Source organism: Mobula hypostoma, chromosome 1 (genome assembly GCF_963921235.1).
Source record: "Mobula hypostoma chromosome 1, sMobHyp1.1, whole genome shotgun sequence".
Lineage (NCBI taxonomy): Eukaryota > Metazoa > Chordata > Chondrichthyes > Myliobatiformes > Myliobatidae > Mobula > Mobula hypostoma.
The window spans coordinates 209394088-209406572 of record NC_086097.1 but is presented as its reverse complement, the minus strand read 5'-3'; the positions used below and the strand labels follow the sequence as shown (position 1 = coordinate 209406572).

The 12485-nt window shown below is 42.7% G+C and overlaps 1 protein-coding gene across 1 annotated transcript in view; it reads right to left on the bottom strand.

The window, feature by feature from the left end:
- LOC134349091 (lipoxygenase homology domain-containing protein 1-like) overlaps positions 1 to 9667 on the bottom strand; it is a 57822-nt gene extending 48155 nt beyond the window's left edge. The window contains exons 1-2 of the mRNA XM_063052995.1: positions 9581 to 9667; positions 2095 to 2239 (exon numbers count right to left, since the gene is read on the bottom strand). Of these exons, the coding sequence (XP_062909065.1) occupies positions 2095 to 2239; positions 9581 to 9667 (232 nt within the window). The remainder of the gene's footprint in view (positions 1 to 2094; positions 2240 to 9580) is intronic.
- Between the last annotated feature and the right edge of the window lie 2818 nt (positions 9668 to 12485).

Sequence of the window (12485 nt, the reverse complement as noted above, 5' to 3'; positions counted from 1 at the left end):
CTGGTGGAGATTGTGGAGAAGATGTTGTTGCCAATCTGAACTTACTGGTGCCTATAAGTGATGAAACTGAGGATCCAATTGCACCAGGAGGTATTGAGGTCAAGACCTGGGAGCTTATTGATTAATTTCGAAGGGACTAGTGTATTGAATGCTGAGCTGATAAAGGGCATCTCCTGATGTATGCACCTTTGCTGTCCAGATGTTCCAGGGTTGAGTGAAGAGCCAATGACATGGCACAAATTGTGGACCTTAGACAAACTGAAGGTGAGCTAAGTCGTTTCTCAGGTAGGAGTTGATATTTTTCATCAACAACTTCTCAAAACACTGCATCACTGTGGATGTAAGTGCTACTGGACGACAGGCATTGAGGCAGGTCACCATGCTTTTCTTGGTCACCGGTATACAGACATTGAAACCCACTTGAAGCAGTGGATACCAGACACTGCCGAAGCGAGAGTTTAAAGATCTCAGTGAACACTCCAGCCACTTGATCAGCACAGGTCTTCAGTACCTGGCCAGGTACCCTGTCTGGGCCAGATGCTTTTCGAGGGTTCATTCTCCTGAAGGCTGCTCACACGTTGGCCTCAGAGACTGAAATCACAGGATCATTCGGGGATATGAGAGCTTATGATGGTTCCTCCATGTTTTGGTCAAAATGAGCTTAGAAGGCATTCAGCTGATCAGAAAGTGAATCCCTTCTGTTGTCTGTGTTGCTTGATTTAACTTTATAAGAGGTGATAGTGTTCAAGTCCTGGCACAACTGATGACTTCACCCATGAGATCGCTTTTTGGAGATCGTACCTGGACATCTTGTAACTTTCTTGGTCACTAGACTTGAATGCCTGTGATCTGACTCTTAGCAGATTGCAAGACTCATGGTTCATCCAGAGCTTCTGATTGGGAAAGACTCTGAATGATTTTGTGGGGATACACTCATCCACAGCTGATTTAACAAAGTGTGTTACAGCCATGGTGTATTCATTCAGATCCATAGGTGAGTCCTTGAGCACTGCCCAGTCCACTGACTCAAAGCAATCCCATAGCCACTCCTTTGCCTTCCGCGACCACCTCTTCGATGTCCTAACCTCCGGAGCCTTGCTCTTTAGCCTCTACCTATATGCAGGACTAAATGCAACGATGAAGCATTTGCAGCCATATTCACCCACAAATGTCACATGGATGCTGTGTCCTGACTTCCTCCAGAAATCCCTACATCATAGACGTCAGTCTTCAGACAGTTTGGTTCACTTCTCTTGACATCAAGAAAGGATAATTGGATACTACAAAGGCTGTGAGACCAGAAAATACTCTGTATACATTACACAGGCCCAATTTTCCACAATGTTGGGTAAATGATCGTAACAAGTGTACTTCAAGCAATACCATCTACCCAAAAGTGTGGAAAATTGCCTGTCTAGGTTCCTTCTGATGGCACTGAGCTAACACACTGACCTGAAGCACAGAAGCAGTTTAAGGAGGCAACTCACAACCACTTGAGTGTACGTCCCAATTTGGGACATACCGATGATATTTTAATCCGAATAATTGAATAGATAAAAAGAATTATTGTCCTGATCAATTCTAAAGCCCACCTCTCTTCTACCACAAACAAACACAGCTACCTCTGTGGCTCCATTCTGCTTTATATCTTAATGCATATATCTTAATTTCATTCACTCCTTACCTATTCTATATTTATCCTATCGCAGGAGAACCCAGTTACAAAATTTCATCTGTTCTGTTAGCGCCTCTAAAAAAATGACCAAAATAATCCATTGCTATGATCAAAATCCGAGATATATGTAATGGAGAAAAGCAAGCTGCAACTGATGGCAAGGACGTTTTATTGTTTTCTTATCATGACCCTCATCACATGGACATTTTTCCATTGTTGTTATCTGTCAGTGATGGTGTATGATCAGCAACCATAACAGGACCAGTGGTTAGATGCTGCTCCTGGAAACAGCAGAGCTGACTGTCTGTAATGTGAATTTTACCCTTAATTTGGGGGCTAAAGTGGTGCTAAAGAAGAGTTAAGCCTAATCAGGGTGCTGCAAAAATATCACAAAGAGTTTGCCTTGAAGAAATCCTTACTGTGATTTTCACCCAGCAGCTTTCCTGAGATCAAATCGACATGCTTTCCGATGGTACCCGCCTGCACAGACTGCTGCGGCTGTGTCTTTGCTTCTTGGAAGTCTGGGAGGCAGCTTCGGGCAGTAAAGAATTCTCTCCATGGCAACTATGGTACAGTAACATACAAGTTGAAGGCAAATACAGGGGGAGAGATACCTTTAATGTATATGGCCACCAGCCCATTCATTCCAATCAGAATCATCGTCGTTGATTGCACCTCCTGCATTGAGTGGCCTCATGCCTTTACAAGGCCCAGGGTCATCTTGCAATGCAGCATATCAACATCAAACAATTTTAAAGCCTGTGAAAAGCAGGGTGAGTTTCAACAACAATGCAGTAAGTAAGTATAGCATGAAAAACTCAGGCAGGCAACAGGAGACATCTACAGATCGACATCTAGGTTGGTACCCTATGATTGATAATTCCCAGATGTCTAACTGCAGTGTATGCTTTCATTTTTACTGGGGGTTAAAACAAAGTTTATAAGCTGCACATTACATTTGAAGGTTCTGACACAAAGACAAAGGTGGGCATGAGATACATTGGTGATGTCATTATGTATGCAAAAAAGTCAGCTGTTTTTAAGTCAATGAGCACTTGATGCCATTTTATGTTATTTGTGCATTGGAAAATGGGTACAATGCATTCTATTTCTGGGCATCAATGTTTTGATGAAGAATGGTGAAAAGGTCAGTGGTATGCTCTCACAGAACACAAGGCAGGGAATTTAGAAGTATCCTATAATTCAGTATTTGACAGTACAACTTTCAGTCCACCATAGGCACTAGTGATGTTGAGTTTTATGAACATAAGACATTGAGGCAATTATATTTTAAAATATGAATACTCAAGAGAGTTGCAAGGGCTTTCGAAATGGGTGCCTTTTTGCTTTTACAATTTTTTCATTACTTTATATTACTTCCGCTTTTCCTCCTGTGTCTCATATTATAGACATTGGTGACCCTCTCATTGTTTCTTCAGATTATTTCTGCTCTTGAATGCCTACACACAGTGTGCAGGAGGTGAAGGTGTACTCTGCTGACAAAGAAAGTAGCTCTGCCTGGTAAATTAATGAAAGCACTTTAAAAAGCTTTTGTCACTGCTCACAAATAATCAATGTAAAGCTGATAATTATTACGCAAACAACAGGAATTCTGCAGATGCTGGAAATTCAAGCAACATACATCAAAGTTGGCTGGTGAATGCAACAGGCCAAGCAGCATCTGTAAGAAGAGGTACAGTCGACGTTTCAGGCCGAGACCCTTCGTCAGGACTAACTGAAGGAAGAGTGAGTAAGGGATTTGAAAGTTGGAGGGGGAGGGGGAGATCCAAAATGATAGGAGAAGACAGGAGGGGGAGGGATAGAGCCGAGAACTGGACAGGTGATAGGCAAAAGGGGATACGAGAGGATCATGGGACAGGAGGTCCAGGAAGAAAGACGGGGGGCGGGTGACCCAGAGGATGGGCAAGAGGTATATTCAGAGGGACAGAGGGAGAAAAAGGAGAGTGAGAGAAAGAATGTGTGTATAAAAATAAGTAACAGATGGGGCACGAGGGGGAGGTGGGGCCTTAGCGGTAGTTAGAGAAGTCGATGTTCATGCCATCAGGTTGGAGGCTACCCAGACGGAATATAAGGTGTTGTTCCTCCAACCTGAGTGTGGCTTCATCTTTACAGTAGAGGAGACCGTGGATAGACATGTCAGAATGGGAATGGGATGTGGAATTAAAATGTGTGGCCACTGGGAGATCCTGCTTTCTCTGGTGGACAGAGCGTAGATGTTCAACAAAGTGGTCTCCCAGTCTGCGTCGGGTCTCGCCAATATATAAAAGGCCACATCGGGAGCACCGGACGCAATATAAGGGAGGAAGGGAGGAAGAGGGAGGAAGCGTAAGGGCATGTGTAGCACTCCGGGTCCAACATATTATTCTCCGTAACTTCCGCCACCTCCAACGGGATCCCACCACTAAGCACATCTTTCCCTCCCCCCCCCTCTGCATTCCGCAGGGATCGCTCCCTACGCAACTTCCTTGTCTATTCGTCCCCCCCATCCCTCCCCACTGATCTCCCTCCTGGCACTTATCCGTGTAAGCGGAACAAGTGCTACACATGCCCTTACACTTCCTCCCTTACCACCATTCAGGGCCCCAAACAGTCCTTCCAGGTGAGGCATCACTTCACCTGTGAGTCGACTGGGGTGATATACTGCGTCCGGTGCTCCCGATGTGGCCTTTTATATATTGGCGAGACCCGACGCAGACTGGGAGACCGCTTTGCTGAACATCTACGCTCTGTCCGCCAGAGAAAGCAGGATCTCCCAGTGGCCACACATTTTAATTCCACATCCCATTCCCATTCTGACATGTCTATCCACAGCCTCCTCTACTGTAAAGATGAAGCCACACTCAGGTTGGAGGAACAACACCTTATATTCCGTCTGGGTATCCTCCAACCTGATGGCATGAACATCGACTTCTCTAACTTCCGCTAAGGCCCCAACTCCCCCTCGTACCCCATCTGTTACTCATTTTTATGCACACATTCTTTCTCTCACTCTCCTTTTTCTCCCTCTGTCCCTCTGAATATACCCCTTGCCCATCCTCTGGGTCCCCCCCCCCTTGTCTTTCTTCCCGGACCTCCTGTCCCATGATCCTCTCGTATCCCCTTTTGCCTATCACCTGTCCAGCTCTCGGCTCTATCCCTCCCCCTCCTGTCTTCTCCTATCATTTTGGATCTCACCCTCCCCCTCCAACTTTCAAATCCCTTACTCACTCTTCCTTCAGTTAGTCCTGACGAAGGGTCTCGGCCTGAAACGTCGACTGCACCTCTTCCTACAGATGCTGCCTGGCCTGCTGTGTTCACCAGCAACTTTGATGTATGTTGCCTGATAATTATTAGGTACTTTATGGCTGAGTACACATTTCATGAAGGATAGATGTACAAGAAAGAAAACAGAAATTATTGGAAAAACTCAGCAGGTTAAGCAGCATCTGTGGAGAGAGAAACAGGTCAACAACCTTTTTTTTCAATAATACTGTATCATCAACTTGAAACCTTAACTTTGTTTCTGCAGATGGTGCACAACATTTTGTGTATTTCTAGCATTTTCACTTTTTTACCCAGATATATAGCATCTTCAGTCTTTTGCTTTTCCAGGATAGAACAAAATTGACACACAAAAAAGTAAAGCAATGAAACAGGAAATAATGCATAGTTGGCCTTATTATTCGGGGTGTATACATTAAATACAATTGAAGTAATGAATAGATTTCAATGTCTAGAAATAGAATCTGTTGAAGATGATAGCAATCATGTAGAAATGAAATTTAACTCTCTGAAGGATGCCTTGGTAGAATCAGCAAAGCCAGTGATTCCTAAAAAAGAAAAAAGCACAAAGAATAAATGGATGACAGATGAAATCAAAAATCTAATGGAAGAAAGGAGACGGAAGAAAGAAAATCCTATAGAATATAAATCCTTAGATTAAAAAAGTTAAAAGCTTATGTCAAAAAGCCAAAGAAGAATGGTTAAACCAGGAATGTGAGCAACTAGAAAGAATCCCTATTACTGATCCAAAAAGGTTACATCAACAAATCAAGAATCTCACTGGTAAAAAGCTCCTCTGTTCTTCAGGTGGATGTTTGAAAGCAAAGAACGGTACCATTATCATGGAAAATGATGAGATTATGAACAGATAGACTGAGTATATTCAGGAATTGTTTGAAGACAGGAAGTTGTCCTGTCCAAGACCAGAGGCAGCTGCAGAAGATCATGAACACAGCCCAGCACATCACACAAACCAACCTTCCGTCCTTGGATTCACTTTACACTGCACGCTGTCGGATCAGTGCTGGCAGGATAATCAAGGACACGACCCACCCAGCCAACACATTTTTCATTCCTCTTCCCTCTGTGAGAAGGCTCAGGAGCTTGAAGACTCATATGGCCAGCTTCTTTCCAAATGTGATAAGACTGCTGAACGGATCCCGACCCAGATCTGGGCCGTACCCTCCAAATATCCGGACCTGCCTGTCAGTTTTTTTGTACTACCTTACTTTCCCTTTTCTATTTTCTACTTATGACTTATAATTTAAATTTTTAATATTTACTAACGATTTGCACACCAGGAAGTGCAAAGTACAGTATCAAATATCGCTGTGATGATTGTACATTCTAGTATCAATTGTCTGGCGACAATAAAGCATAAAGTATAAAGACGATCGAGGCGAAAAATCAGAAATTAAGAAGAACACTGAAGGTCCAAGTATTTTAAAATCTGAAGTTCGTAATGCAATAAATAAGATGAAGAAAGGAAAGGCAGCAGGTCCTAATGAATTAGTAATAGAACAAATTATCGCCCTTGAAGATTATGGAATTGAAAAACTTACTGATTTAATCAATGACATTTATGAGACTGGAATAATACCAGAAGAGATAAAAAATTCAGTACTTATCACTCTTCCTAAGAAAGCTGGAGCAATAGAATGTGAATTACATAGGACCATAAGTTTAATGAGTCATATCACCAAGATACTTATAAGAATTTTGATGATGAGCTAAGAGTAAGATACAAGCTGAAATAGGTAAAGAACAATGTGGTTTTGTGAAAGACAAAGGTACAAGAAACGCAATATTGATGTTAAGGATATTATCAGAACGAGCTACTCAAGTGCAACAAGATTTGTTTGTTTGTTTTATCAACTATACAAAGGCATTTGATAAAGTGAAGCACAATAAGTTATTCGAAATATTACAGAAAACTCTAGATCTAGATTCGAAAGACCTCCGTCTAATCAGAAATCTGTACTGGGAACAAACTGCTGCTGTAAGAATAGATGGAGAAGTGAGTCAGTTTACGAAAATCTAGAGAGGCATTAGACAAGGGTGTGTTTTCTCCCCGATTTGTTTAGTGTGTACAGTGAAACAATATTACAAAAAATAAGAGATATCTTGGGAATCAAAGTTGGCGGTGAAAACATCAATAATTTCAGATATGTGGATGAAACTTTGTTAATTGCAAGTACGGAGGAAGAACTACAAAACTGAGTTGATATAGTTGTTGAAAAAAGTGCAAAAATAGGTCTATCTATCATTGCAAAAAGACAGAATGTATGGTGATATTCAAAAAGAAGGAGAATACTATCTGCAGGCCGAGAATAAACGGGGAAGATATAAAACAAGTACAGAACATTTGCTACTTAGGAAGCTGGGTGACATCAGATGGCAGGTGCGATTTAGACATCAAAAGAAGAATAGGGATGGCAAAAGACACCTTTACGAGAATGAAGAATATACTGACCAACACTAAACTAGGCATGACAACCCACCTCAGAGTACTGAAATGTTATGTTTATCCAGTTATGTTATATGGTTCAGAATGTTGGACAATATCTAGTAACACGAGGAAATGAATTGCAGCAGCAGAGATGTTGTTTTTGAGGAGGGTGCAAAGAATATCATGGATGAAACGAGTATCTAACGAGGATGTCATGAACACAGCAAGCACAAAAAGAGAAATAATGTATGAGATCATGAAAAGGCAATGTAACTTCATTGGACATAATAGCTGCCTGTGTCTTTAAGAGAAAACGGTGATGTCATTTTGCATGGGTGGGGTAGAACGAGGAGTTGCCACTTTCTAGAAATGCTTTTGAATGCTTTTCCCAGGTTTGGTGAAGAAAGGTGAATATATTTGATAATATCCATGTAAATTCATTTATACTTGTTTGTAAATCTAGAATATCAGTAATTTGATGTGTTTTACAGGTGGATGCTTTAGGTTTCCACGAGTAAATTGATCAGCACTAGGCAGTGTGATTGCGAAGTTCCTTAATCGGCCTACTAGGTTGGTCTTTTTAGTAATTCAAACTCAAGGCAATATATTGTATAAGTTTATTTGTCATTCTTTATTGCTACGTGACCGAATGTGAATGTGTTAATCTCCGTTCATGTAGCGTGAGCAAGGAGAACTCATTTCATGGTCTAGCCTACATGTGTTTGGAAGTTAGACACATGTGTGCCAAATCTCTTAGTTAAGATGAGATGTATTTATTCATATTTTCGATGTTGAGTATAAGGTACAGGGTTGCTAGGATTCTAATGTTGTTTGTATTGTTTTTTTTAGATATGCCACTACCATATTCATTTTGCATATTTTGCTTAGTTATTTTCATACTGCTTTGAAGATACAAAAATTAAAAAAGCAGGGTAAGATGTTAATATCCCTCACGTCAATGTGGGATGAGCACATGATTGAGACTCCCTCGATGTGGGAGTGGCACAGGGTTGACACACAAGGGTTTTCAAGTGGCCACCCTCCTTCCTTGATGTTTCATTGATCAGCCCTCTTCATCTCTGGAGGGCTTAACGATGACTTCTGGTGTCCCAGAGCCACCCTCCCCCTGATGTGTCCTCCTGTTCTCCTGATGCTACCTTGGAGCCCACGAGAGATCTTTCCTCTTGACGCATAGCCATTGACTGCTTCTTTCTGCCACCTCTGATGGGACTCTGACGGTGTACTTTAACCATGGATCCCTAGCTCCTCCAGCAATTTGATGGTGGATGTGGCTATAAATTCCCTACAACCTGTTACGTAACCGGCTACAATGAATATCAACCAAGTCAGGTTATATAAAAACAACCAAACATTTATTAAACACTGATGAACAATAAAAAACAAACGAAAACCTAAACCAGAAGTTAACCGCTATGCGGCTGTTCAACAAGCTGCCACTCAGTACTGGTTCTTAAAGCGATAAATGTGAAAACAGTTCTTAAAGCGGTAAATTCAAACACAGTTCTTAAAATGGTGAATTCGAAAGTCCAAGAGATTTATACATTCAATTGGGAGAGACTTCTCTGGAGAAGGGTTTCTTCATAGATGCGACCTTCCTGCTGGTTCTGTCCAAAGGATTCACGATGAAGGAAACAAACGGCTCAAAAACAACTGATCTTTCTTCTGGCAAGCAAATCCTGCATGAACTACCTTGCTCTATTAGCAAGAGTTATCTTCGATGCAGGTCGCTACTTCTTCAACGAAGACTCAATAAGGTCGATCCTTTGCTAAACTGCGAAACGATACCAACTTCTCTTAATCCTTCAGATCCTGTACTTCGATAAAATCTTCACTCTCCAATACTACTGAAAAGGTACATCAACAAATCTGGCAAAAATGGGTAAACTGCCAGTCCAGCACTATTGTACCTTACAATAGAACGTAAAACTCTGTTTTAAAAATGAAACTGTGTCATAAAGCAAATACGCAACGGAACGGAGACTTCGACTAACGTTCTAGCTGGAAAACTAACTGCGTCACCATGGGTCTTCCCTTTTATACCCGTGGTGAACATGTCATCACGTGACCTCACATCAGCAGGAGAATTACATCAGGTGACCTCCAAAAGACCATTACATCATTCTCACAAGATCTCCTTGAGGTATGTAACAAACCCAATTCCACAGGGCAAACTTTGGTTTTCCAGCCCTGTCACTGAGCTTCAGCTGATAGACCTGCATAGCATAGCCTCTTGCTCTCATGTGCTTCAGCCACTGAATCCTCCCACGGGATTGAGTTCCACGATGTAGACGATCTGTAATGAATTGGACCAGTGAACCACGTCTGGCCTAAGGTTGGTGATAGCAATTTCTGGTGGAAAGGTGAGCTGTTTATTGACATCCACCAGCATTTTCCAGTCACTGGGCACGCACATGTGAGCTGGTTTTGGCTTAGGGAGGAGATTAGTCAGTCTTTTCACTGCCTCCCAGACAAATGCTGCTGGTATCAGAGCACTAGTCATTCTAGGGGGCAAGGAGTTGGTTGCTGTCCTTTTGGTCTCGATTGCCGCTGCCAGACTCTTCAAGACCTGGTTGTGACACCACATGTATCTGTCTTCTATGAGTCTGGTCTTGCAGCTTGCCAGGATATGCTTGAGAGTGCTGGAATCAGGCACAGGGAACATTGGGTCCTCACCAAACCACTGGACGAGGTTTTTTTGTGAGGGAAGCACATCATATGTAGCTCTGATGAGAAAGCTAAGTCTGTTTGCTTCCATCTCCCATATGTCCTTCCAGCTGATTTTCCTCCTCTCAGTGTTTTCCACCACATCCATTGCCCCTGCTTAACCAGGGAGACGGCCTTTGCACTTCTGTCTGACTCTTCTTGTCTCCGTACTTCCTTGACAATGATCTTCCTTCACTCTGGAAGTTTCTGCCTTCTGCTTGGTGGGTCCACTTGCTGCCAGACCAAAGCCTCCCCAGCCCTGTTGGAGTTGCCCCATAATGTCTCTATGCCTAAGGGCTGCGGTTGCTTGCTGCAAATCAGTTGTGGTCCATTTCCGCCCAGTTGATAAAGTCTGTGCAGTGTTACAAATGGTCTTGTCATGAGAGTCTTCCGGTGTCATCTGTAGATGCACCTTAGAACAATTGTATTCCTCTATAAGGCCAGTGACAGGTAGTTCAAGGACTCCTTTACCATAGAGACTGATGTTACTGACACACTTTGGGATACCGAGCCACTTCTTTACGAACAACGTGATGGTTCACTCGAGTTTCTTCATGGTTGTTAGTGGGACCTCATAGACAGTGAGTGGCCACATCACCTGGCATAGGAGTCCAAACTGTAAGCAGCAGAGCTTCATTTTCTTTGCAGCATGGTTTTGTCGATGTTATCCAGGCTGTTGGTGATGTGTTGCTTTAGTTCTTGCATCTGCTCTTTGTCCGTGGGGCTGGCATTGTACCATTTACCCAGGCTGATCAGACACTGTTGGAATTGGGTCATCAATGATGAAGAATTTCATGTCTTTCAGCATACCCTTGACTATGGAGATACTTTGTGACTTGCTGGATTTGATTTTCATTCTGGCCCACTTGATGTTTTCCTGCAGCTTTCCAAGTAGTCACTTGGTGCATGATGCAGTAGTGGTCAGTGTTGTTGTATCATCCATGTGCACCCTGATAGGGGGAAGACAAAGTCCAGTATTTGTTCCTTCACCACCTACCATCTATATTGAAGTCCTAATAATGACCTCCATGGCCATTGTGAAGGCCAGGGGTGATACAGTGCAACCTGTCAAATGCCTGCTTCCAGCCTCTGCCATGTTGTGGTAAAATGTGCAGTTGTGAAACATACTTCCAGGTATTGGAAGTACAACTTCACTAGCATTGTGATGGGCTGTGGTATCTGGAAGAAGTCAAATGCTTCTCTGAGGAATGTATGGCGAATTTAGCCAAATGCATTGGCAAAGTCCAAGAAGATCACAGAGATTTCTTTTGTTCTTGCTAGCTGCTTGGAACTGGTGCCATATCATGCTTGTATGTTCCAAACACTCGGAGAACCCTGTAAATCCTGCTTTCTGTACATCTGCATCAATGTACTTGTTTCTCTCCAGGTAGCTGGCCAGCCACTGTGCAATTGCAGTGAAGAAGATTTTCCCCTCGATATTCAGAAGGCAGATTGGTCAAAACTGACTGGTGTTTTCTGCATCCTTCTTTTTTGGAATCAGGACAGTGCCAGCCTTTCCCCATACTTTGGATATTATTCGCCTCTGCAATACTACTCTCATGAATCTCCAGAGAAAATGCAAGATGTCTGGTGCATTCTGATATAGCCTATATGATACTCCATTAGGCTCGGGAGCAGATAATGCTCTTGCCCATTGGACTGCCTTCTCCACTGCCCTCCGCTTTGGAGGGTCAAAATCCAGGTTGTAGATGGGGGGCTGAATTGGCGGGATGTCAGATGCAATGAGCATATGTTCCTGCCTAGTATGTATCTTTTCCAGGTGTTCTTCCAGTTTCTGCTTTGAGGTTTTCAAAGTTCCACTTTTTTCTGGTTTGACACCTTTAATAAACTTAAAAGGGTCTTTGTAGAACTGCGTTCTTGTTTGTTCTTTCTTTCTGCGCAACTTTCTTAGATTCTCAGCTCTTCACAATTTTGTCAGCCGGATCTTGACGTCCACTTGAAGTTGGTTGAGGTCTTCCCTCTCACTGTCTGGGGCTTTCTTCCACTGTTACCTTATCTGTCTCCTTTCTCCAACCAGTCACTCAATCTCCTGCTTCCTCCTGGTCTTTATTGGTGGTGAGATGCCTTTCCACCCTTCCTTGTGCTGACTCCAAACCGCTCTTCCCGTAACAGTAGACGATGTCTCCCATTGCATCCATCTTCTTTTCTGCTGTTCCTTTTAATTGCTCCAAAATTTTCATCGTCGCTGTTGATGGTTTCCCACTCTTCCATATCAGCAGTTTTACTCTTTAAATATAAATGTCATTCTAGTCCAAAGAGTTAATCCCTATTGTAGAAGTTAGCCTTCTCACTGAAGATTTGTGTAAAACAAAATCACATCATTGCTCCCATATG